At 44.0% G+C, this 26,589-nt stretch overlaps 1 protein-coding gene and 1 long non-coding RNA gene across 2 annotated transcripts in view; one reads left to right on the top strand and one right to left on the bottom strand.

Moving 5' to 3' along the window:
* Window positions 1-7,502: 7,502 nt before the first annotated feature.
* Window positions 7,503-26,589, bottom strand: part of SYT12 (synaptotagmin 12) — a 102,142-nt gene continuing 83,055 nt past the window's right edge. The window contains exons 7-8 of the mRNA XM_068119413.2: window positions 24,346-24,479; window positions 7,503-10,752 (exon numbers count right to left, since the gene is read on the bottom strand). Coding sequence (XP_067975514.2) covers window positions 10,585-10,752; window positions 24,346-24,479 — 302 coding nt within the window. The 3' untranslated portion in view covers window positions 7,503-10,584. The remainder of the gene's footprint in view (window positions 10,753-24,345; window positions 24,480-26,589) is intronic.
* LOC137429487 (uncharacterized) overlaps window positions 17,738-26,589 on the top strand; it is a 37,814-nt gene continuing 28,962 nt past the window's right edge. Inside the window, exon 1 of the long non-coding RNA XR_010984891.2 lies at window positions 17,738-17,894. This is a non-coding gene — a long non-coding RNA (uncharacterized LOC137429487). The remainder of the gene's footprint in view (window positions 17,895-26,589) is intronic.

Here is a 26,589-nt window from a genome sequence, read left to right as displayed (position 1 = left end):
CTTCGTCTCCATTACCTCTACCACCTCGTCCAACCTCGTTGTCAGTCCCTCACGTACCATCTGACATTGCCTCTGTGTCGCTATCAAGTCGTTTTTAATTTCTTTTTGTGTCGCCTTTAAACCTCCTAATACTGCAGTGTTCCTTTGAACCTGCTCCACTAACTCCGTCTGTCCCACCGTCAGCTGCTCCACCTCCTGCGTCAGGTCCTCTATGCCCCCTTGTAACTTTACAGTCCCCTTTCTCACCTCCTTCTCCATGTGCTCCTCACAGTGCCTCACCTCCTCGCGCACTCCTCCGACCTCCTCACTCACTCCTCTTCTGATCTCCTCTCCCATCACTTGCATCTCCTGCCCAGATGCCACCCTCATCTGCTCCATTTCCTCCCTGTGAGCATCCAGTTTGGTTTCTACCCCCATTCTGACCCCCTCTATCTGCTGCTCCATTTGTTTAACTTCCCTTTCCGCTTGGTCCCTCATGTCCCTCAATTTGCCTTCCATACTGTTTTCTAACCCCTCTAACCCATTTTTCACTCCCTCTATCTGATTCTCCTGGGCAGCCATTCTATTTTCTACCCCCATTAACCCATTTTTCACTTCTTTTATCCCGTTGTCTAACCCCTCAAAATTATTGTCTAACTTCCCAATTTTCTTGTCTAACTCCTCAAAATTATTGTCTAACTTCTCACCGGTACCCCTCGCTTCGTCCCTCATTACCCCCATTTGGTTTCCCATTACCCCCATTTGGTTTCCCATTACCCCCATTTGGCCCTCCATTCGCCCACTATCAACCCTCATTTGCTCACTCTGAGCATCCATCCGGTTCCCCAATTGGTTACTCTGCAGTTTGAGGGACGCCTGCATTTGCGCCATAAATTGCTCCATGAGGACCTGCATCTGGGCCATCCCTCCCACTTGTGCAGCGGGTGCGGCCGCCGTAGCTATGTGCGAGGCGCCATTTCGCGCGTCTGCTACCCCCGCTGTTTCGCTCGCCTCATGTCCCTCATGTCCCTCAATTTGGTCCTGGACCGACCCTGCTTCACTCTCCCCTACCGGACCCCAGCCGTCTTGATCCGCCATAGCGCGACTTGCAAAATTCGAGTTTCGTAAAACAAAACAAATTTCGGCCGCTCCAAATTTTGACCAAATTTTTTTTTTTTTTTCTCTATTCGTTTTTTTTTTTTTTTTTTTTAAATTTGGTCGGGCCTCGAATCTCACTCCCGACACCAATTGTTACAGACACGACTTTGATGTTAAAGTGGGCCGAGCGGAATGGCCGTCGTGTCCGCACAAATTACCCGACTATATTCGACGTTGACGAAGTCGCGCGATGCTGGCTCAATAAGAAAAAGAAGACACCCGGCTGGATTACAATAACACAATACGACACCAGGGGTTCAGTTCTCAAGACCTCCGGAGGAGGTTATATTAAGGCGGAAGGTTAGATTACAACTACAAGAGGGACAGCATAGAAAGACAAGCACTTAGACACAATCTTATATTATTCCCAACAGACGACAGATAAACGGGACAAAATGCTGACTCACACGGGGATTGATGGAAAGGACAGGCGGGTAGCGATGGCTCCAGGTGCACCTGGGCTCAAAGGTCAGAATCGACTCGGTCCGGTCCAGAGATGCGGGGAGGTCGCAGCGCTCGGATGGCGTCTTGTCTGCTCAAGCTGGGGGCGCATCTGACTCAGCGCTCGCAGGTGGCTTTCCTTCTCCAAGCTCGGTGCGCATCTGACGTCACATCCGGCGCGGGGCCGCGTATATCCGGCGGGGAGTGACACGCCCTCGGCTCGTCAGCTCCGCCTCGTGGAATCGGCACGTTGCTTCTCATTGGGTGCGTGCGGGGGGGTTACCGGCTCCGCCCTTGACGAGGAGCTGACAAGGAGCCCCTTCGTGGTAACCCCGTGGAGCGCATGGTCTGGAGCTAATCGAGCCGGTGTGAGGACGCATCCTCCCCCGCTCCGCCGCCATCTCCTCTGTTGTTGTTGTAATTGTTGGGGAAGAAGATGGAAGGAGGTATGGGAAAGGTCCTAAACTCACTACTGATGCCATATAATCACATTCTGGTGCAACGAAGAGTCATAATTAATGGAGACGAGGCCTTAACTGACATAGAATAAGAATAACTAGGAAGATGTCCGAAAGTTGTCTACGTGTGGTGCGGTGGACCTGGGCACGACATTTAATGGGGGAATAAGGGGAAGGTCGGCTCTACTGATTGTTATTTACATGCAATGGGACTAGGGAATGGGGGATCGGGGAAAGTTGGGGAGTATTGGAGAAAATAGGGGAATATTTACAAGCGGATATGGAGGCCAAATTCCATATTCGCAACAGTACCAAGAGTCCAAGCTGGAGGTGGTGGGGTGACCGTTTGGGCTGCTTTTCATGCAGGGGGCAAAACTGACCTGGTTGTTCTGAATGGAAACCTGAACCAGTTCAAGTACAGGGCCATTCTGGAAGAAACATTGCTTCCATTTGCTCGTGCAGCCTTTCGAGGATACTTTGTCTTCCAAGATGACAATGCACGGCCTCATCGTGCTCGCATGATCCAACACTTTCTTGCTGATCGTGGTGTAGAGCATATGGAGTGGCCTGCCATGTCCCCGGATATGAATCCGATGGAGAACTTGTGGGCAGAATTAATGCGTCAAATCGACAACTTGGACCAGCAGCCAACCTCTGTGCGTGAATTGCAGCAGACAATTGTCACTGCATGGCAAGCGATTCCTGTCCAAACCTTGGCAAATCTCGTGAACAGCATGCCTCAACGTGTACGTGCTCTCCTGACTGCTCGTGGGGGTTACACGAAGTACTGAACTGTAATTTTACTGTCTGTAATCCCAGTCGTAATTTAACTTTTGTTTTTGTTTAAAAAAAATTTGGGCTAATGTGCAAAATAAAGAGATACTTCTGGAAAATGTACAGAAGTTTAACACAGTACTGTCTGTGAATTGAGTTCGATATCAGTTTACATCTCTTTCAAGGATCAATTTATTTGTTTCGAAATGTCAAATGTGGTTTTTGTTTCTTTTAAAGGTCACATTAACAAAATCTAGAATAATTTCAACATAATTCCAATGAACTTTTGGTTCTAAGACATCTTGAAAAGTAAGTTCACCCCCACAAAAAAAATATTCCATATAGTGTAGCAGCATAGCAAACCTGTTGTGCATTTTGTGATACAAGCACCAAATTTGGCACAAATGTACATTAATATGTTGCGAACATTTTCAGATATTGGGCCACTTGAAATTCCGTAATTTTTTTTTTCAAATTTTTTCAAATTTCGTAATTTCAAATTTTTCGGGTGACACCGTCACAATTTCGGTCTTCGAGGCCGGCCGATATAGTGGGGCGGCTTAGCCCAAATATTCAAAAGAATTGTGCATTTTGTGATACAAGCACCAAATTTGGCACAAATGTACATTAATATGTTGCGAACATTGTGTGGTCAGCAATGAAGACGAGAGTCTGAATTACATGTATGCAAAAGACCTTGTGAACCAGTGAAGCAAATACACGGGTAAGCATGAATTAAATCTAGGGCATGATATAATTTCCATGATGTTTACCTCTACACTCAATGGTGGAAGGAGGTAATGTTTTGATCCCAGCTTGTCTGTATGTCTGTTTGTCTGTTAGTCCACAAAATTCCAGACAAAGCTTGTAGTAGTGGTAGTTGTAGTGGTAGTGGTGATAACAGAAATTGTTATATAGAACTGAACTTATATTATTATTATATGCAGAAAATAACTTCATTTCTATATGCCCTGCAGTGGACAGGTTAATTGGTTTATGCACTGAAGGGGTCACCCTGGTGTGCACTGCTGTGTTCTGCCTCACTGAGTTGTTCAGGTATGATGTACTCAGCACAAGCTTCCGGTCGGCCCGGAGGTGGAGGTGCGGGGCCTGTCACGGAACGTCAAAACAAACGGCCTGCCGGGGCCGCCCAAAAGTCGGGCGTGAGGGGCGCGTCCACTAATGGAACGCCTCTCGCTTCCCAGATCGAGGGCCACGTGGTCAGGAGAACCTCGTCCCTTCCGGTCACACTTTGCCTATCGGCCGGCCTCGAAGACCGAAATTGTGACGGTGTCACCCGAAAAATTTGAAATTACGAAATTTGAAAAAATTTGAAAAAAAAAATTACGGAATTTCAAGTGGCCCAATATCTGAAAATGTTCGCAACATATTAATGTATATTTGTGCCAAATTTGGTGCTTGTATCACAAAATGCACAATTCTTTTGAATATTTGGGCTAAGCCGCCCCACTAATATTAAATGCCAAGTCGTCATAGATGGGAGAACAATCACAGGTCCTGGGTTAGTTTTGTAAATACCAGCGTCAATTGTAAATAATGCTCCCCACCGTTAATGTATAGTTTGAAAACCAAAAGCGCAATTCGGTTATCCTGTGGGCGTAAATCTGTTAGATAGGGTGCAATGCAGCAGGGGGACATACTTATTCGTATTTTAAAACTGTCACACTCAGGGTCAGGTTAATTGTAGAGGGAACTACACCTACGTGTCACACTAAAGTTAAAGTTTTATAGGCCCGAGCACGTGCCTGGAGGATGAGGGTGTCGTGTTGCGGATTTGAGAATCCTGTTTTTTTTTTTACTGTTGTAAGTGTCATGAATCGTGTTGTAAATATCACCCTCCGCAGTGTAAAGGTCAAAGGTCGTCCTCCTAGTTACTCCATATACATACACGTAGCAAATCATATACCCTTTTAAATAGTTATCTCCTTATTCTATGTAGTTGAAGGCTCTGTTCCCACTAGTTGACACTGCATTGCATCAAGTTGAAATAAGGTGGAATCCCCTGTCAAGTTCAAAGCCTCAATTGCCAACTGCAATTGCCTCCATTGAGCACGCGGTCGGTTCAGAGAAGAAAGGCGTGTCTCCGCACCTCGTCATAGATGGGAGGAGTGAGCCAGCCCCGATCAACCAACCAAGGATAAGGGGTTTGGCTTGAGAGGGCGGAGAGGGAACGATCGGGGAGGTTCACGAAGGTTCGAGGGTGTGGCCTATATAACCCATCCCGCGACGCCCCCAGAGAGATGAGTCCTAGGAGAGCACGCGACGCACCTGAGGGAGCACACCTGAGCCGAGTTGAGGAGGGAGAGAGAAGCACCCGGAGTTGAACCACGGCAGCTTTGATTTCTGAACCCCCGCAGCTTTGAACAAACTGGAGCTGAACCAACAGCAGTGGTGACCACGGCAGCTTTGAGCTTTTGCAAAGCGACGCCGCCGGGCGAACTCGATTGAGGAAGGGCGGTGGCTGCTCACTCCCGGCCCGACCCTTTTCCTGCTCCAGCTGAACCTTCCTCTCCTTCCTGCCATTCCTGTCATCATCCCCGTGTAAGTCTGACCGTAGTCTGTCTTTTGTCTTGTCCTGGGGTATAAGTTAAGCCTGTTTAGATAAGTTAGTATTTGCACTGTGTCTTCTTGTCCTTCCCTCCTTCTGTCAATTATTTTCTTATTCTTCCTTCTCCTTGGTTTCTTTGATTGTGCACATATTAGTAACAAATTATATTTGTATTTCCTACCTTTGTTCTTCTTCTTCATGCTCGTCCGGTCGCTTTAGTGACTTCCCCATTGGACACCTGTGGCACGATTTGGCCAACGACTAGGAATCGGGTCAGTTCTTGTTAATAGTTCGTGCCGCAGTTGCTAAACCGCTCGGCAATTAACATCTGTCCGCGGTTGCGAACGGGGTTGTGCCCCTTCCTCTCCGGAGGGAGCGGTGCAGCGTCAGGGCTCACGTCGGTCAGTCACAAACAAGGGGACTAATCCCCCCTTCTTAAGGGGAAGAAGGCCGACGTAGAGATCCGTAACAATATATATATATATATATATATATATATATATATATATATATATATATATATATATATATATATATATATATATATATCTATATATATATATCTATATATATATATCTATATATATATATCTGTGCAGCGTCTGTGTTGTCTTGTCTTGTCTTGTGTTGTGTTGTCTTGTCACTGAACTACTTTCTCAAACTTTTGTAACATCGTACCAAACTTCTGGTATGCACATATCTCTCCCGTCGGTATGTCCTAAGGGTATTTTTTTTGAAAAACGTTCCAATTTATTTATTTTATTTATTTTGGAATTTTTTCGGGAATTTTTTTTTTCAACTTCAATTGTTTATAAAATGTGATATCACTTATATTACAAATACATTTGTGCAAAATAATTGTTTGAATTATGATTGGTTTAAACCATGACAAAACGGCAACTCGGGTACAGTCATTTATCTATATATCTACACATCTGGGCAGTGTCTGTGTTGTCACTTAACGACTCCCTCAAACTTTTGTTTCCGTGGTTGTGGAGTGTTTTTAATAACGTTGTGGTGGTTTTGAATCACGTGGTGGTGAGGTATTTTGAATTATGTGGTGGTGAGGTGTTTTTAAATGATGTGGTGGTGAGGTGTTTTAAAATCACATGGTGGTGAGGTGTTTTTAAATCACATGGTGGTGAGGTGTTTTGAATTACGTGGTGGTGAGGTGTTTTGAATTATGTGGTGGTTAGGTATTTATAATTACGTGGTGGTGAGGTGTTTTTAATTATGTGGTGATGAGGTGTTTTGAATTACTTGGTGGTGAGGTGTTTTTAAATGACGTGGTGGTGAGGTGTTTTTTATTTCGTGGCTCTGAGGTGTTTTTATTACGTGTTTTATGGTGAGGTGTTTTAAATTACTTTGTGGTGATGTGTTTTAAATTACTTTGTGGTGAGGTGTTTTGAATTACGTGGTGGTGAGGTGTTTTTATTACGTGTTTTATGGCTGTGAGGTGTTTTAAATTACTTGGTGGTGATGTGTTTTAAATTACTTGGTGGTGAGGTGTTTCAAATTACTTGGTGGTGATGTGTTTTAAATTACTTTGTGGTGAGGTGTTTTGAATTACGTGGTGGTGAGGTGTAATCGTCTCGATTCAGTCTGCACCTACCCCTCCCCTATGTATGTGCTGAGGGGTTTTCTTGAAAAAAAAAAACATTCAACCTAAATCTTCAACCTAAATTGCCTTTAAAAATGTAATATCACAAACACAACAAATGCATTTGTGTAAAATAATTGTTTGTATTATGATTGGTGTAAATCATGACAACACAGCAACTCAGGTGCAGTCATTATTCTCAGCTAAAATAAGCCTGTTCCTCAGTAAAGACTCGGTGAGGCGAGCGCAGCGAGCCGAGCCAAACTAGTATATATATATATATATATATATATATATATATATATATACATATATGTATATATATATATATATATGTATATATATATATACGTATATATACGTATGTATATATATATATATATATATATATATATATATATATATATATATATATATATATATATATATATATATATATATATATATATATATATATATATATATATATATATCCTCACATTACAACCTGGCAGATTCTTGGTGTTTTGGAAAATAACAAGCATTCTGGCTTTCTTGGTTTTTTATTATCAAGATATTTTAGCATGCCACATCCAATAATGATTACATGTCATATTAAGCTGATTCCATCGATTAGGAAATATGGAAAAGTGACGTTGATGTCCCAGACACCTAACTCTTTGAACATTCATGAGCATTTGGCACAACCAGCAGTGCTTTATTTAGGGAAGCAGATACATTGCCCATAATCACACAGTTTATAAATTCTTATTCTAGTTGAGTATTTTAAAGGTTGACGGCACCGCATCAACCAGGTGCCAGTTTACACCTTTCTATAACGACACAGAGCCATGACAACAAGTGCATGGTCCACCATTGGTGAAACAATGCCTGAAGTTGTTGTTTGTCAACCTTCGGCTGCAGGGTGATTGTTTAATTATTTCGCCTCCCAAATCAGTTTCTGGGATGCGCTTTCTCATTCATTTCCATCCACATTGAATGATGTTTACAAAACTTGTAAAAATACAGTTGTTGCTCGCTCCGTATTCCTTGTCTTCATAAATCGTGATTTTTTTTTTGTTTTTGTTTTCCATTTATTCGAAAAAAATTTTTTAACGACATCAATTCCTTCAACAGAGTAATGCCATGATCAAAACGATCAGATAAATCAGTAGGTACACACACGGTGATGTACATGATGCGAAATGAAGGTACGTGAAATTCTACCTTTTCAGTGGTGTTCATTGTAACAATTCGCATAATTCCTCGTTTGTAAATTAAAAATACCATTGACGTTGTGCAATGTGCATGGTGGCAATATGCATTTTACTTTGGGTATAATTGGAATGCTTATCCATGATTGCATCGATATGTAATGCTGAGTCTCAAATAGATGTTTTTAACCTGGGTGTTACCTTACTTCAATGGAGGTATGTTGTGTTAATTGATTTTCTTCTTTGGATTATGTCGGAGAAACTCATCACGACTTCCTAAGTTTATTACTGGCAATTTTTGTCACTATTGGGGGCGTTCAAGAAGTTCTACAAACCATTCATTACCACCATTGAGCCATGGTGTTTTGGGCATTGCAGGATTCCGATTTCGCCTCCTTGGATGCCAATAGTTTCAGGAATCTGATCGTGTTTTTTTAGTGTAATTCCGAAGTTTCAAACATCACAGAATTGTGCATCTTGCATGAATAGAGCATCACTGTGTCGTCAGGTTTGTATGCAAAGAGGGTACCAGCTCCAACTACATGTTGGGCGAAAGTGTGCCTTCATATTCTACAGTAGCCAGATGGGTTCCTGACTTTCAATGTGGGCATGAGACCCTTGAAGATGACCCCAGATCAGTACTGCCATCAGATGTGACAGACACACATTGTTGCTCAGGTCAAGGCGTGGACCATGGAGGGTCAAGGCGACATTGTCATTGAAATATCCACAGAACTTGGATTTTTTTCAATGCCGTGTTTTTACCATCATCTATGAACAAGTGGGTATGTCCAGGGTCTCTTCAAGACAGGTCACTCAAAACCTCAGTGCTCACAGTCGACGGCATCATGCTGCAAGTTTTTCAAACTTTTCAACACAGATTCAGCCAACTTTATCACTATGTTTACCGTCACCACCGAAGTTGAATGGAGGTTATGTTTTCACCCCTGTCTGTCTGTCTATCTGTTTGTCCGTTTAGGAACAAAATATCTCAAAAAGTTGTGGACGGATTTTGACGAAACTTGGTGGATCGGTTGGGTGTGTGACAGGATCGAATCAATTATATTTTGGTGAAGATCTTAATATGGATTTAGATACGACAATTATTTCATTTCTAAGTGATTTTTCACCATTGAGAGATCGGGTGAAAAGCAATATATAATATGATATTTATAAAAGTTGTGGACGAGTTATGACTAAACTTGGGGGATGAGTTAGTAAGGTAACAATAATAAGGTGATTTGATTTTGGTTCAGGTCCAAATCCAGATCCGGCCTGTCAGTGGGATACAAAACATAAACTGTTCAGCCTCGTGGAGGGCTAAAAGGTTGATCGTGGCACATATGTATATACGTTTTGACCTCAAAAATAGTTGGTTTCACTATATAGTGACTCGATATACAAATGCTGTTCAATTTTTAAGTCAATTCGATTAAAAATGGCGATTTTAGAAATGTGACCTCCAGCTAACCTTTGACCTTTGACCTCAAAATCAATAGGCTTCTCAATTGTGACGACCTCAACAACTTGGTGAAGTTTCATGACGATCAGTTTAGAATTGTGACCTGTAGGCCGGTGACAACAGACAGAATAACAAATGCAACCGACCAATATACTTGAAAAATCTTCGATTTTGCAAGTAACAGACAGACAAACAAACAGACAGACAAACCGACAGACAGACAGACAGACCGACCGACCGACCGACAGACAACCCGACCGACAGACAAACAGACAACCCGACCGACAGACAAACAGACCGACCGACAGACAAACAGACCGACAGACCGACCGACAGACCGACCAACAGACCGACCAACAGACAAACAGACAGACAGGGGTGAAAACATAACCTCTGTCCATCTTTGGTGGTGCAGCTAAACATGCATAAGCATATGCAGTTTGATGGCAAACAGAGCAAGTGCATCAAATGTCAAGGGACACTTTGCATGTGTTGAACTTTTGTGATTTTTTTTTGCTCTTGTAAGGTTTTGAACTCCTCTTGTGTCTCTGAGCCTGATTACAGAGTACGAGTATCATTTGTTGGATTTTCTTTCAGAAGCAACACAGACTGACTGTATTTAACTTTTTTTGGTCGAAATAAAAAGTTATTGGAAGATATGACGGCTCATTTTATAAGCGGAGGGATGTCACCAGTGGTGGAAAAGCCATTGCAGCGTGCCATTAACTCGACAGGGAGCAATCATATAGAGTTTCAATAAATTTGCCCATTATTTTCTGCCTTTTACATTAGTTTGGGAAGCATTGAAATACTCATTCGACCTTGTGGTTTTGTTTATCCAGCACAGAGTGAAAAACATGAAAACTCTGAAATAAAGGTGAGTGACTCTCCCATTCTTAATGTAGTCTCTTGTCTGGGTGCTTTCATTGTGGGTCCAGCATGCCTGAGTGTTAGTTAGACAGGCGAAGTGGATGCCACATTGACACAGGTTTGCGGAGGGTGCTGAGCATCTGTTGCCAGTGGGCCAAAGCGGGCCCGGAGCATTTTGGCCCAATGATGACATGGCCCACATTTTCACCACTGCTATGTTCTGCCACCGTCACACGGACAGAGATCTCCTGAGAATGCAAGAGGCAGTGTTTTAGCCACAAGCTATATATGTGTATATATCTATATATATAAAGCAGTAAAGTATGTTTGTTTGTTTGGCCTCTTATAACTCGAGAACTACTCATCGCAGAGCAAAACCAAAGGCATATTCGGAATCAGTACGTCTCAGAGCAACTACAGCACACCTTAAAATTAAAAAAACTTCGCGTTTTAAAATTATGACGTCATCAGCGTATTTCGGAACGTTAATTTTTCAACTTCATATTCGGAATCAGTACGTCCCAGAGAAACTACAGCACACCTTAAATGTTTAAAAAACCTTCGGGTTTTAAAATTATGACGTCATCAGCGTATTTCGTAACATTAACTTTTCAACTTTGACGACAATGACTTCCGACTTCCGGGTTCGGAATGCGGGACCAATGCCATTTGACAGGGAATAAAAAATAAATGCGACATTCAATTGACGACAATGACTTCCGACTTGACTCCCCCCTCCCTCACCCCTCCCCTCCCCCCCCCCACCACCCTACCCACTCCCCTTCTCCCCTCCCCCTCCCCCCTCCCCCTACCCCTTCCCCCCTACCCCTTCCCCCTCCCCCCTCACCTCCCCCCTTGCCCCTCCCCCTCCCCCCTCAACCCTACCCACTCCCCTTCTCCCCTCCCCCTCCACTCCCCCACTCCCCCTCCCCACCCCCCCGCCTCTCCCCCCTCCCCCTCCCCCTCCCCACTCCCCCCTCTTCTCCTCCCCCCCTCTTCTCCCCTCCCCCTCCCCCCCTCTTCTCCCCTCCCCCCCTCTTCTCCCCTCCCCCCATCTTCTCCCCTCCCCCCTCTTCTCCCCTCCCCACCCTCTCCTCCCCTCCCCCCCCCGTTCCCCTCCCCTCCCCTTCCCCCTCCCCTCCCTTCCCCCGCCCGGCAATGCCGGGTACTTCTGCTAGTATATATATATATATATACAGTCATGTGAAAAAGTAAGTACAGTACACCCCATTTAAAGTTTTGACTTTTGCAACATATTTCAACATACAGCTATTTGATCTTCATTTCAACAATATTGATAGATAAAGGTGATATAATATAACAAATATCATGAAACATTTACATTTTCTAGTCAATTGTATAATTTAAATAAACATAAATGCAAATTTCGCATGTGGAAAAAGTAAGTGCACCCCTACATTTATCACTACTTCAAATACCTAAAATTAGAATCAGGTGCACCAGCTCAGGGGCAAATGATTAGAACATCGTTAGAGAGGATCTTGGAGGAACCTGTCTTATTTAAACCTCAGACATTTAGTTTGGTTTGCTCTTTGTTGTTGAAGTGTGTGGCGTCACCATGCTTAGATCAAAAGAGCTCTCCAGGGCCTTCAGAAAGAAGGTTATAGATGCCTTTGAGTCTGGGAAGGGATTTAAAAAGATCTCCAAACAATTTGAAATCAATCATTCGACTGTCCGGAAGATCATCTACAAGTGGAGGAGATTCCAAACAACTGCCAACTTGTTCAGGCCAGGCCGCCCCAGCAAGTTCAGCCCGAGAGCAGACCACAAGATGCTGAAAAAAGTCTCTAAGAACCCCCAGAATGTCATCACGGGACGTACAGGTAGCTCTTGCCACTGTTGATGTCAAAGTGCACGAGTCTACCATTAGAAATGGCTGCACAAATTTGATCTACATGGGAGGTGTGCCAGGAGGAAACCGTTGCTGCCCACATCAGGGCAAGACTAAAGTTTGCCAATGAACACCGAGGCAAAGACCAGCACTTCTGGAACAATGTGCTCTGGACAGATGAGTCAAAGGTAGAGCTATTTGGCCACACTACCAGAAGACATGTTTGGCGAAAACCCAAGACTGCATTTGACCACACCAACCTGATACCAACTGTAAAGCATGGTGGTGGGAATATTATGGTTTGGGGCAGTTTTGCTGCATCAGGGCCTGGGCAGCTCACCATCCTAGAATCCACTATGAATTCTTCATTGTACCAGAGGGTGCTTGAGGATAATGTGAGGCCATCTGTCGGAAAGTTGAAGCTCAACCGAAGGTGGACCTTGCAACATGACAATGGCCCTAAACATACCCGTAAATCCACCAAGGAATGGCTGAAAAGAAAGAAATGGAAGGTTCTGGAATGGCCAAGTCAAAGCCCGGATCTAAATCCCATCGAGATGTTGTGGGGGGATTTGAAACGAGCTGTGTATGCAAGAAATCCCTCAAACATCGCACAGCTGAAAGAATTCTGCATGGAGGAGTGGGCAAAAATTTCTCCCAGTCGATGTCAGAGACTGGTAGACAGTTATAAGAAATGCCTCCTTGAGTTGTTTCTGCCAAAGGGGGCAATACCACCTATTAGAGCCAAGGGTGTACTTACTTTTTCCACATGTGAAATTTGCATTTATGGTTATTTAAATTATACAATGGACTACAAAATGTAAATGTTATAGTGACTGTTACAATGACGTCATCGTTAACATTTATTCCACATATGGATTTCTTTACAATGAGCCGCGTTTCTATTTTTAAAATAGAAACGGCACACACTTTACTTTCCTGAAATGCAGACACAAATGTTATATTTTCATCAAAAATCGTTGGAATTTCGCCAAATCTGTTTTGGTCATGTGTTAATATACCTCAGCGATCGACAAATCTGAAATCAGAATTTTATTTGAGGTCAAAATGACCCCGAGAGGTCGCTCCGTACTTTGCCTGTTCGTCATGTGCAGTGTGATAATTAATTCCATGCCCACTCTATATGACCCTTCTTCTTCACACAATAACAATTTCTCACTTCCAGACCGTACATCCAATCATCTTGAAATTTTGCACAGATGTTACACCTCATTACCTTTACTATAATCTAAAGTTTCACATCGATCAATGAAGCGGTTCAAGAGTTATCTTTTTTTAATATATTTTCGTTTAATTATTTATATCTGCCAAACCACGTGACTTATCGAAAATTCCAAAAGGTCATTTTAGCAGACTGATATGCTGAACACATCTGTAAAGTTTCCCCTCGATAGGATCAAAAATGAGGGAGGATCTAGGATCTAGGTTTTAAAAGTCTATGCTTAAAAACGTCATAACTCAGAAACAATGTGACGCATGACGTCATGTTCGCTGACGTTTTAGTTTGTCATGGGTTTGCGATTCTGCCTGCAAAGTTTGGCCTCGATCTGTTCAGTCGTGGAGAAAATTTGATTTTAGTGGTTTTTCAGGCTTTTTACTCAAAACAATAGGGCGTCCAAACCACATGACCTACGACGTCATTATAATTTTATTTCTGCATCAGTTCATAGTCTTTGGTTTGATTCAGCTGGGGTTTGAACCACTGACCTCCTGGACTCAAGCGGACACTCTAACATCCAACCATTACACTAAGGAGTCTGGTATACAATCTGGCGTTTGTGCTGCCAAAGCAGTTGCAAGGTTAAAATCCGAGTCAAGTAGCCACTCCAGCTCAGGAAGTCATGGCTGGAATTTGGCCATGGTGCCGGCGATAGCTCGCCTAATCTTCACGAAGAACACCATGGGATCTTTTAGGTCCAGCAACTAATTCTGGTAGCTGTGATGCCTGTTTAACATCCATTCAACACCGGATGAAGGCTTATAACTCGGTCGGGATTCTAACCCAGGCTAAACGATTTAGAGGTGAGAGCGCGTGCCTCGAGGACATCATGCCAGTCCAGTATGAGTATATATTAAGAGGAAGCATTACACTACATCCTTCTGTAAGGTTTGTACCTTGGTGTTGGCTTAGCAGTTAGGGTGCCGGCTTTGGATCCTAGGATCCTGGGTTCGAATGGGGGTTGACTCCCCGAAAGGGGGCGTTGACAACGCCAGGGGGGCTGACTCAGCCTGTCATCCTTCCGAGGTCGGCAAATTGAGTACCAGCTTGCTGGGATGAATGATCACGGTGTGTACCCCGATTTAGAATAGGTACACCGTATCCCTGCGCATTGTAAGAGCGTGACCAAGGGTTGGAGTCAGGAAGGGCATCCGGCCATAAAAACATTGCCTCAAACAGGGAACCATGATTGTCATGGGGCCCGCATGGGAAAATGGCCTTAAAACGATCATTCATTCTTCTGTAAGGTTTGTCTTATCAGATTGATTTGGAGATGCAAAGTAAAAACAAAAGACCTAGCAATGTCGTTACCACTTTTAGACCGAGCGCCAGCGAAATTTGTTCAACCCGAAAGAGACAGAAGGTTTCATTACATGAGGTGGTTGATCGTCCATCACTGACTGAAGGTCGGGATTGCTGCCGGGTCATAGCCTGTACCTTAGGCCTACAGGTGACCTTTTCGGGTCACCAAAAATGCACTTATTCAACCCAACAGCGACAAGGAAACTAATTGCACCATGACATTTGGTAGGGACTGTAGTTCACCAAAAGTACCGTGACAGCAATTTTATACTGTACATTTTCGAGAACAGCAGCTTTTTTAATAGGTCACGTGACCACATTTATTCAACCCAAGAGCGACAAGCATCAAACTTGGTTCATATAATGCAATGGTTATTGCCAAACACGAAAATACCAATGACAGCAATTTTCTCCTGTACTTTGACCTTGACAGCAACCTTTGACCTCGACACACCCACAACGCAGATGCTTATGCAATCCAAATGCGACAAGTATCGAACTTTTTAAAACGCGATCTTTATCTAACTATTCTGCCATCGATTTCCATGCTTCCGCCTTTTTTAACCGATCCCTGTATTCGGCAGCCCACACATCCCATACATTTTTCGAGTCGCCCCCCGGGCCCCCCCCTAGAACCGCCCCTGCAGGTGTTTCCACTTGTGAGAAACTCGCTCGTGACAGAAATCACTACTGAAGCTGTTTACATGAAAGTCTGAAGGCTTGCTTGGGACTAGACGTGTTATCATGGAGAATGAGGTGAGTGTCTTACTGATTCGCGGACTAGCGATCCTTTTTCTCACGTATGTTTTTCTCGTCTGTGTGTCTGTATTACCTGAAATAACTCATGTCAGTCCATTGTTCGATTGTGGCATGTCCTAACCCTATAGGCACTGAATACAAAGTTCAAGTTTTGTTTGAAATTGGTTTTGTACTTCAAGTAACGACCGAAAGATGGCAGGTGTGTGTGTATGGTGTCCCAACAGACTCCACAGGTATTAGATTGTACAGGCTGACCAGCGACTTGGTTGCCACTGTGGTCGTTAAAATTTGAATAGCGGGGGGTGCCTGGATGCCTATGTGAATCCGTCGTGCCTACAGGGCTAATATCAATATTTAAGGATAGTTGGCGCCCCTTTTTCATCTTTTGGCTTTTGTTAGTGTAAAAAGAGCAGTTTGCATGAATAGTCTGCTCGAGAACGACACCAAATTCAGTTTGCTTTATTTTTCTATTTCAGATTTGTTTCGTGTGTTCGATGAAAGGTGATGGTGCGCTCAAACAGATCAAGGATGACGAGCAGTGGGCAAGAGTGAAAAATGCCGCAGATCGACGAAAGTGCCTGCAAACGGACATGTTTCAAGAAACGACTGAACGGATTCGAAATTGCCGAGACATTTCATACTTGCGATACCATTCGGCCTGTCTAAGCAAATTCAGTGCTGTAAAAAAATGCAAGGCTGAGGATGAAAGTAGCAAACCGTCCAGCCCAGCTAAAAAGACACGGTCATTGTCCGGCATGTTAAAATCCACTCCTCGAGGTGTAATAGTGGAGAAACGCTGCGTTTTCTGTTCAAAAGAAAAGAAACGATCCAAGTGTGGACAATCATTTGAACCTTTGAGTGCGATGCTAACTATGAACGGAAGCAAAACAGTTGTGGCCTGCGCAAGAGCGAACCCAAATTCTGCTTCCAGTCAGAAAATTCTGGCGCTTGCTAGAGGTACGGACGACCTTGTGGCTCCTGAGGGCATGTACCACAATACATGTCGCTTGAAATTCCTTCGGAATTCCGGTGCAGAAAACGGTGGCGGCTACGATTTCGCTGCACCGTCAGCTGTTCATAAGGTAGCATTCGACGCGATGAAAGGCTTCATAGACTCGCAAGTTGTGGCAAAGCGTAATCCCGTCCTTGTTGCATCTGTAATGGAGTTATACAGATCAGAATATTTGGCCAACGGTGGGATTTCCGAGGATATATAAGGATACACCACACAGAAATTACTCGATAAGATAAAAAAAACACCTACAAGGACAACTTATGCCACAGGAAAGAGTCGAACAAAACAGGAAATTTCATTTACGCGCCATCTCTCAGTTTTGATGACGCAGTCGCGGCTCTGAAAAACACCAGTCGAGATGAACAGGAGGTACGATCCACTGCAATGCTACTGAGAGCGGAAATTCTCCCAATGGAGAAGACCAAAATTCCCAGCCATACAACCATTGATTCTTTGAAGAAAAACGCCCCGGAAATACCTCTGCTGACGAAACTTTTCTACAAAACCCTACTTTCTGGAGTCGGCGACACACCATCAGCCGCTAAGAAAAGGAAGTGTGAAGCGCTCTCATCAGATGCAGTATACACTGTATCACAGGGGAATGTGAAACCTTGGAAAACCACAGCGCTTGGTATTGGGTTTTCTTCGATGTTGGGAAGCAAGAGTGCACTAACAGTACTGAATAGACTTGGACATTCTGTGAGCGACGATGAGTGCAAAAGACTGATTTCCGAAATCACCTACACCTGTGCTTCAGGGGAGAAGGAGACGCCGGCGGGACTGCTGACCGATTCACAACTTGCAACTGGTATGTATATAATACTTCAGTAAATATGATTATAAACATCTGACTATAAGTAATTTATATTGTATAAATAATCCTATATATTCATATATGATAAAATATGTCTCTGAAATTAGGGTCGAATGAGAAAGAACGTGATGAATATTATATTCGGTTGAATGCGCTAAAACCTGAGACAGTCCACAGCCCATATTATTCAGGCAGGATATAATTATTTCTAAATTTCTGCTTCAGGTACAGCCTGGGACAACTTCGACTTGAACGTGGAAACCCTGGATGGCAAGAACAATCTACACGTGACCGTGGGTATAGCTTACCAGAATCAACACGTGCCAGATGAACATCCCGCCGAAATCATTGCTGGACCATCAAGGGAGACGTCAAATCTCAGTGGGAGAGCCAGGAGAACGTTTGAAGGTATTGTGAAAGAGTGCCCCGCTTTCCGTTTAAATTTGCGAGCAGCCAAATTCCCACTGTCGACAAATGACAGCGACTACTATATTGGAGCGCGCGCATTGGATATTTTGTGGGTGATCAAGTCCATGTATGAAACGGTACCCCAGTTCAATGGATTTTACTCCTTCTTCGTGGAAGATCGCCTTCCAATGACAGTGATAGCCTATATGGACCCCATAAATGAGTCTCCAACACTTAGCAAAGTCGTCCAGGCGACCATGGAACAATCCCTTAAAGTGGCTGAAGAAACTGGTCAAATATGGAACCCAGTCACGTACGATCTGAACATTGCCATGAAGGCGTTCGCCATTAACTTGAGTTATGGTCTGTACAATGATTTTCTAATGGTGCTTGACCTTTGACCCATTGTATCCAAAATTGAATCTGTCCATCTTTGTATTACAGTCCATACATTTGATAAGCTCATCATTTTACTGGGCAACTTCCACATAGAACTAGCATTTTTCGGTGCTGTTGGAACTTATATATCTGATTCCGGTTTGGAATATCTGTTGACCGAGGGCGATGTTCTTGCCGAGGGTTCTTTGAATGGATTCGTGAAGGGTAAATTTTATAACCGATGTACCCGCATTCACCAGATAATGGCTGGGGTCCTGGAGCAGTTACTGTATGAACCGTTCCTCTCAGACCGAAGTGATCAGTATGAAGAAGTACTCGCCGAGATAATGTCGTCAGATTTACATGATACGACCAAGCTGCTCAAACTGTCTACACAGGAATGTTTCCATCGGCTTGTCAGTGACTACGAGCAGTATTTTCACGAGACCATGAACGGCTCCCTAGGCAAGACAGCGGCATATTGGGCTGTGTACGTCTATCTCATCAATCGCATTTACCGAGAGCTGCAAAGGGCTGTACGAACCAACGATGTCGACCTGTATGTGACAGTTCTGCCTCATCTGATGGACGTTTTCTTCGCATTGAACAGACCAAATTATTCTCGGTGGGGTTCACTCTATCTGGACAAGCTGCGTCACCTAGATTCAGCTGCAATGGATGTACTGAAAGCCGGTGCCTTCAGCACAAAACGTACGAAGAAGTCGTACTCCCGCAGTGCGATTGACCTAACTTTGGAGCAAACAGCGAATCGCAACGCCGCATCTGCAGCCTCCGGAGTCGTTCACTTCGCAAATTCGGAGAAGGCTTTTCGGCGGTGGTGTGTCAGCCTTACCCAACGTAGCATGGCCGTAACTGAGTTGAAAGAGATGTGTGGAATCCAAAGGGGAGAAACACCGGCAAACCAGTTGCGCACACAACGTCTGCGGAAAGACAAAGAAAGCACCGACCGTCTCAAGCAGCAGTTCATTGAAACATGCAACCCCTTCGATGCCGCCACACCAGACACCCTTGTCAACTTGGCTACGGGACAAAGTACCGTAGAGGCGACGACCACCTACCTCACCACAACTCTTCAACGGGGAAAAGCGGCTAGATCAGAGTTTCTGTTTGAGTGCGCAGAAGACGGAGCAAGGTTTGTAAAAACGGTGAAGCGCATCAAAGTGCAAAACTTCGCATCCGAGAATGCTCGAAAAGCGACCAAACGTGAAAAAGTTGGTACCGAAGGTGTGAGAGACGCCTTCGCTCACATACTGGCGATGGATGCGGTACGAGAAGCTATCGACCTCCGAGATATACTAAGCCATCCAATCACCCCGATTCCCCTGTCAATCGCACACAGTGATGGGTCAGTGACGAAGACGACGAAGTCAGCACTCACGAAAGTTCTGGAAAGAAAACAGAAAGAACCTTCCAGCGACATGGACATCTCCCTCTCAGTGAGGCCATCGGTATATCTCGTTGATGGTGGCCTTATTCTTTACGAGGTTTTGACTCGCCACAAACAATCAACGTATCGCTCTATCGCTAGAGATATAATGGTGCACATTTGTTCGCACGCCGGTACCGCAATTGAGGTGCACCTGCTTCTTGACAAGTACCTGACGCCATCAATAAAATATCTGGAGAGGAGGAACCGGGGTGGTGGACATGAGGATTTTGTGATAACAGGGCCGGAACAGAGGCAAAATAAGAATGGCAGTGAACTCCTGAAAAACTATCATTTCAAGAATGCATTTCTGAAATTCATGATGGAAGAAGTCCAGAACGAGCAGTACGCTAGTATCATTGACCGCAAAACTGTATGTTTCCCACGGGGGAAGTTGTATAGAACTAAAGGTGAACAGTAAGGGGTTGCTGGTGGTGTCCGTTCCCTCACAGTATCAAGGCCAACATGAAGAGGCAGACACTTTAATTGCTTATCATGCCGTGACGGCGATGTCAGGTGACATAACCGTGTGCTCCTCGGACACTGATGTTTTAGTGATACTGTTGCCAATCGCTGCAAAGCATCCCCACCGCATAATGCTAGACTACGGAAGCATAAACAGTCGCCGCTTCATCAGCGTGTCCGAAATTGCACATGTACTGGAGGACAGGGAAGCCGGTACAACAGAGGCTGTCGTTGGTTTTCACGCCCTAACAGGATGCGACTACACATCGGCGTTCTACAGAAAGGGTAAACAGAAACCCTTTGAAATAATGGAGAAAGGGCATGTCAAGGCTTTGCAGTCTTTGTGTGATGATGAAATGGATGTCGTGGGGTTGGAAAGATTCGTTTGCCACGTGTACGGCAATAAAAGCGCCAAATGTGTTGATGAGGCGCGAGCAGAGGCCTTTTTCAAGATGGTAGGGGCGGGAAAGTTCTCTGACCAAGTGAGGAAGATGAACTGTGCTTCGCTGCCGCCATGCAGGAGAACCCTTCTGCAGCATCTCCATAGGGCTCACTATGTCTCCTTGATGTGGAAATCGGCTTCGAAAGCGAATCCAACGGCCGGAATGTATCCCACCAACTATGGCTGGGAAGTGGATGCAACTGGCAACTACACATTCCAGTGGTTTCTCGGACCTGTACTGCCTGAAGAGCTGAAAAGGCCTGCTGCCCCAGAGACTGAGGAGTTTGTAGAGGATCCCTACGAATGCGACACAGACGTGGAGGACGAGGCCGACCGAGACCAGCCCATAGACACGCTCACACCTGATAGTGATGGTGAACCCTGGAGTGGGGATAGCGGGAGCGAATCCGAAACGGAGTGATCAACACAGTTTATACACTGTGATCAATGCGGCAGGAACCTTATGCTTATGGAACTACTGTCAATACAGTCCGTACCATATTCGGATAAACTGAGTAGGTTGGGATTTGCTTGTCGGTATTGGTTTTGGATGACGTCATTGTTGGTATCGCCACATAATATTTCCATATTTTTGGGTTAGCATTTAAAATTGACGGTTAACGGTACTCGCTATTTGTTTTTGTTTGATTATTGGTCACTGGTAATTGATTCAAACCACTTCCTCTTTCCTCTTATTCAATACGGCCAGTGAGAGTTGAATCGCTTTAGGATATGTACGTCATGTTACAGACGTTGACCAGCGATTTAAATCCAGAAGTAGGTTGCCCGCATCTGGGTCGCTCAAGTGGGTCAAGGTCAAATTAGGCCTACAGGAGAACATATTGCTGTCATTGGTATTTTTATATTTGAAAATATCTCCATATCGCGTTTTATTGACAAATACTTGTCGCATTTGGATTGCATAAGCATCTGCGTTGTGGGTGTGTCGAGGTCAAAGGTTGCTGTCAAGGTCAAAGTACAGGAGAAAATTGCTGTCATTGGTATTTTCGTGTTTGGCAATAACCATTGCATTATATGAACCAAGTTTGATGCTTGTCGCTCTTGGGTTGAATAAATGTGGTCACGTGACCTATTTAAAAAGCTGCTGTTCTCGAAAATGTACAGTATAAAATTGCTGTCACGGTACTTTTGGTGAACTACGGTCCCTACCAAATGTCATGGTGCAATTAGTTTCCTTGTCGCTGTTGGGTTGAATAGTGCATTTTTGGTGACCCGAAAAGGTCACCTGTAGGCCTAAGGTACAGGCTATGACCCGGCAGCAATCCCGACCTTCAGTCAGTGATGGACAATCAACCACCTCATGTAATGAAACCTTCTGTCTCTTTCCGGTTGAACAAATTTCGCTGGCGCTCGGTCTATTTGTAAATCATAAAGGAATTTCCTGAATATGCGTGCAAAATTTCAGCTTTCTGTGCCATTAAAATCCCGGTCGATCGCTGAATTAACGCCAGGGGGGTTGACTCAGCCTGTCATCCTTCCGAGGTCGGATAATTGAGTACCAGTTCACTGGTAATTCCCTGCTTGTCGTAAAAGGTGACAAAAAGGGTTGGCGTCAGGAAGGGCATCCGGCCGTAAAACATTGCTTCAAAAAGGGGACCGAAAAACAACAACAACCACGGTCCCCGAAAAAGGCCAACCCCCGCTTGCGGAGGAAAAATGGCCTCTGAAGGTGGTTTTTTTTTTTTTTTGGCCATTAAAAGACACAATACTACATGTACAGCCATTTTCGACCACACATGATGCTATCAAAAATTTAATCAAGGCTGTGTTGCTGCAGAATGCAGAGGCATGTAAAACTTCAGATTTTCACAACCATTCATTTTTCTGAGCTCCCTGTTGACAGACGGACTCTGCGAACGGGAGATTTGCCACCCTAAATGAAGACAAAATGTGCTGTTATGGCTTCCTCTTCTACTGGCTTCATAAGTTATAATGAAGAGAGAGAGAGAAAGAGAAAGCATTCAAACCAAGATTAAGGAGTATGTAGGGGCAATAGTCAACCCACTGTTATGTTTGATCTCAATTAAAGGTCATATAAGAGAGAAAAAGAGATAAGTAGAAGAAAGAGAACATCACATGCTGCATTAACTTGAGTTATGGTCTGTACAATGATTTTCTAATGGTGCTTGACCTTTGACCCATTGTATCCAAAATTGAATCTGTCCATCTTTGTATTAGAGTCCATACTTGCGCCCAGTTTGGTTGTAGTCAATCTGGGCTGGTGCTCCCCTCTGGGCTGGTGCTCCTGCCTCACCTAGCTCGGCTTCACCCTGTTGAAACCAAAGCTTTCAGAATCATTGGAATCTCCCGTGATGAAGCTATCTCCAAGGGCCTTTCACTCACTCACCGCAGGCAGGTTGGTGGTCTTTCTGTCTTCTACCGACTCCTCTCCGGCCTTGCTCCCCCAGCTCTATCTGTGCTCTGCCCCCCAAATATTCCTACAGGTCGCACAAGATCTGCCTGCAACCCTCTTATGGTTGAACTGCCAAAATCAAGACTCTCTGTTCACCTTCACTCTTTCATTACCTCTTTACTCCCGCCTCTCAAACAAACTCCTTCACTCCCTTCAATCCCACTCATCCCTCCAGGTCTTTAAAACAGCTGTTCACCACCATCTCTTATCTTCCCCCATCCAAAACCTTGATCTTTTCTACCCCCGTTAATTCACCCCAGATCCACTTTTTTGAAATTCCGACTTCTTTCCTGGAAGTCCTTGCAGTGTTCTTGTGTTTTATACCTCTTCCACCCCCCACCCCCGTCTCCTTCCCGTGCCTCCCCCCACGCCCCCCCAAGTCTTCTCCCTCCCACATATCTCCGATGTCTCTGTTCTCTACTGTTGTGCTTGTGTGCTTCCCTCTCTCTCCCCATATTCTCTCCTGATCCCTTTATTTTATGTTTTATGTGTCAGTTTGTCTTTTTGTGATTAATGTTAGCTCTTACACGAGCCTCGATCTTGAATACAAAAAATAAATCAATAAAGTCTTTCAGTGGTTCACAAGTTAGTGTTAAATGATTTTGAATTAAAGGTCATGACCTTCGACATTTGACCTTTTAAACCCAACACCTAATCAGTTCATCTTTGTATCGTCGTACATGCTTGTACGCAAGTTTGGTAAAAATCCCTTCACCCGTTCGCAAGTTATCATGGTAATGTGAATCTGCTACGCATGTCTGGACAGACGGATAGCCCAAAAACATAATGCCTTTGGTTGCGGAGGCATGAACATTTTTCAGGACAAAATGCTATTGTATACAAATTGGAAAGTCACAGGGGCAAGACAAATGATGGAACGTTGTGAAAAGGTTCCATAAACAATGCGGCGATGATAAAAGCCACAAGTACGTCGATCATCCAGTAATGTGGTATGACTAGTGCAGAGAAAGGGACACCAACTCCTAATGACTCCCTGGGTTACTTAAAACAAACAACCAAAGGTGTCTCATTCCCCCCACTTGTCTCTAACACAAGAGAGGTAAAAATGAGGTAACACAAGAGAGGTAAAACACTTTGCCTCCACAAAAGGTAAAAACGTTCTACTCTGGCAGTTTCATTTTGCTCAGAAACAGTGTTTTGAGATATCGACATCCTTGGGGAATAAAGCACGGAAACACAGTCATCATGAGCATCTGCTCCTGTGGGCCCAGGTAGCACACATTTCCTTTGTGCCATTTTGTTCCTCGCAAAGCGCTCTCCTTGCCTGTAAGACATTTGCTGGGACAGAGAAGATGATGGCTTCATTGAACACGGGGTTCCTGTCGTCTCTTTTCACCACTGTTTTCTTCTTGCTCACCTTCCGGCTGTTTTGCAGGAGATAGACCTTGACGAAAGGGTCTGTAGGACACACATGCATTCACCTGACCACCCCGTGACTCCACCATGTTCCATTCATTTCTAGCAATGGCATTTATATCGAGAAACCACGATAAATATCGATTCTCCCCCCTTCCCCTCTCCCCCCCCCCCCCCCACCTTCCCATGCCTCCTCCCCCCAAGACCTCTCCCTCCCACAGAGCTCCCGATGTCCCTGTTCTCTGCTGTTGTACTTGTGTGCTTCCCTTTCCCCATTGTCTCCCGCTCCCTTTATTGTTTGTTTTGTGTCCGTTTTTTTTTGTTTTGTGATTCATGTTGGCTCTTACACGATCTTGCATACAAAAAAAATACAAAAAAAAAAAAACTGGTCGTTTATATGCACCTAGGGCTTCTCATTGAGAAATAAAAACGTGACTTCAAATTATAAACTCTTGTTTCGACTCTCTTTTTGACTCAACTTTTGAAGGGGCAGAGGGAGGTCACATCCCTCTGTACTTGTATTGAACACGAATCTTTCCCCTTAGGTTATGAGTCCTTGATTTGCGCTCATTTTATATACGAATTGTACCGCAAGGCATTTACTGTGGTCGTGCATGCATCATGTGTCCGCAGATCGCTATTAACCCTGCTAGTACACACACTGAACCATCCCATGAGTAACGCACACTGCGCCATCTTGCCTGGGTTCAAATCCAGACCCAGCTATGAACTGTCATCCCGGTGTTTCATTGGCAGGGTGGTTCATCAATGTGTGGACCGTCCCTCGGATGGTAAACCTGGGTGTCCCGTCTGCCAACATTGGTGGGCATCAAAGAGTCTTTAGCGAAGAGTACGCGAGCTATCGTTGCCATGAGCCAATTCAAATTCCTTGACCTTATTTACAAAGGGCATTGTATCAGCGGCTGCACAGCCATGCCCACAGCCAATGATGCTACCCAGCAGCCTTGTTCTGCATACTAAAGAAGAGGATCCTGAGGGTTATTTCACATCATATGCAACCTATAAAACGTGGTAGCAGATTGAAAATTAAATTTACACTTTCAACGTTTATTTACAGGCACCAGAAAGTGACTGGTGGAGGTGAAGACAAAGAAAAAGTAGAAAACATCTGAAAATGTAAAGCTCATCCGCGTCCGTTTGTATTCAGACGTCTTCTTTCTCATCCTTGTGCTCAAAATAACAAAATTTGTGAACCAATTCTGTGACCCAATATGCAAATTCCTAAAATTTTAGGTCAATTGGGTGAAAATTGGCGATTTTCTGCATCCTTGACCTTTGACCTTTTGATCAAAAAATCCGCTTTTAGCTTTTGATTGGTGAACCAATTCTGTGATGCAATATACAAATTCTTTAAATTTCAGGTCAATTGGGTGGAAAATGGCGATTTTATGCATCCTTGACCTTTGACCTTTTGATCTGAAAAAATCCGCTTTTAGCTTTTGATTGGTGAACCAATTCAGTGACCCAATATGCAAATTCTTAAAATTTCAGGTCAATTGGGTGAAAATTGGCGATTTTATGCATCCTTGACCTTTGACCTTTTGATCTGAAAAAATCCGCTTTTAGCTTTTAATTGGTGAACCAATTCAGTGACCCAATGTACAAATTCTTAAAATTTCAGGTCAATTGGGTGAAAATTGGTGATTTTATGCATTCTTGACCTTTTGATCTAAAAAAAATCTGCTTTTAACTTTTGATTGGTGAACCAATTCAGTGACCCAATATGCAAATTCTTAAAATTTCAGGTCAATTGGGTGAAAATTGGTGATTTTATGCATTCTTGACCTTTTGATCTAAAAAAAATCTGCTTTTAACTTTTGATTGGTGAATCAATTCAGTGACCCAATATGCAAATTCTTAAAATTTCAGGTCAATTGGGTGAAAATTGGCGATTTTATGCATCCTTGACCTTTGACCTTTTGATCTAAAAAAAATCCGCTTTTAACTTTTGATTGGTGAACCAATTCTATGACCCAATATGCAAATTCTTAAAATATAGCTTTGGTGAAAAATTGACAATAGCTGAAATGGTAAAAAATAATTATGGCCTGGACAGACACACACACAGAAGTGATCGCAAAAGCCCGTCTCCTGCTAACAAATCTGTTTTGGGGCAATGTGTAAAAAAAAA

This window comes from Myxine glutinosa, chromosome 1 (assembly GCF_964187855.1).
Source record: "Myxine glutinosa chromosome 1, kmMyxGlut1.1, whole genome shotgun sequence".
Classification (NCBI taxonomy): Eukaryota; Metazoa; Chordata; class Myxini; order Myxiniformes; family Myxinidae; genus Myxine; species Myxine glutinosa.
This window is presented reverse-complemented; position numbering and strand designations above follow the sequence as displayed.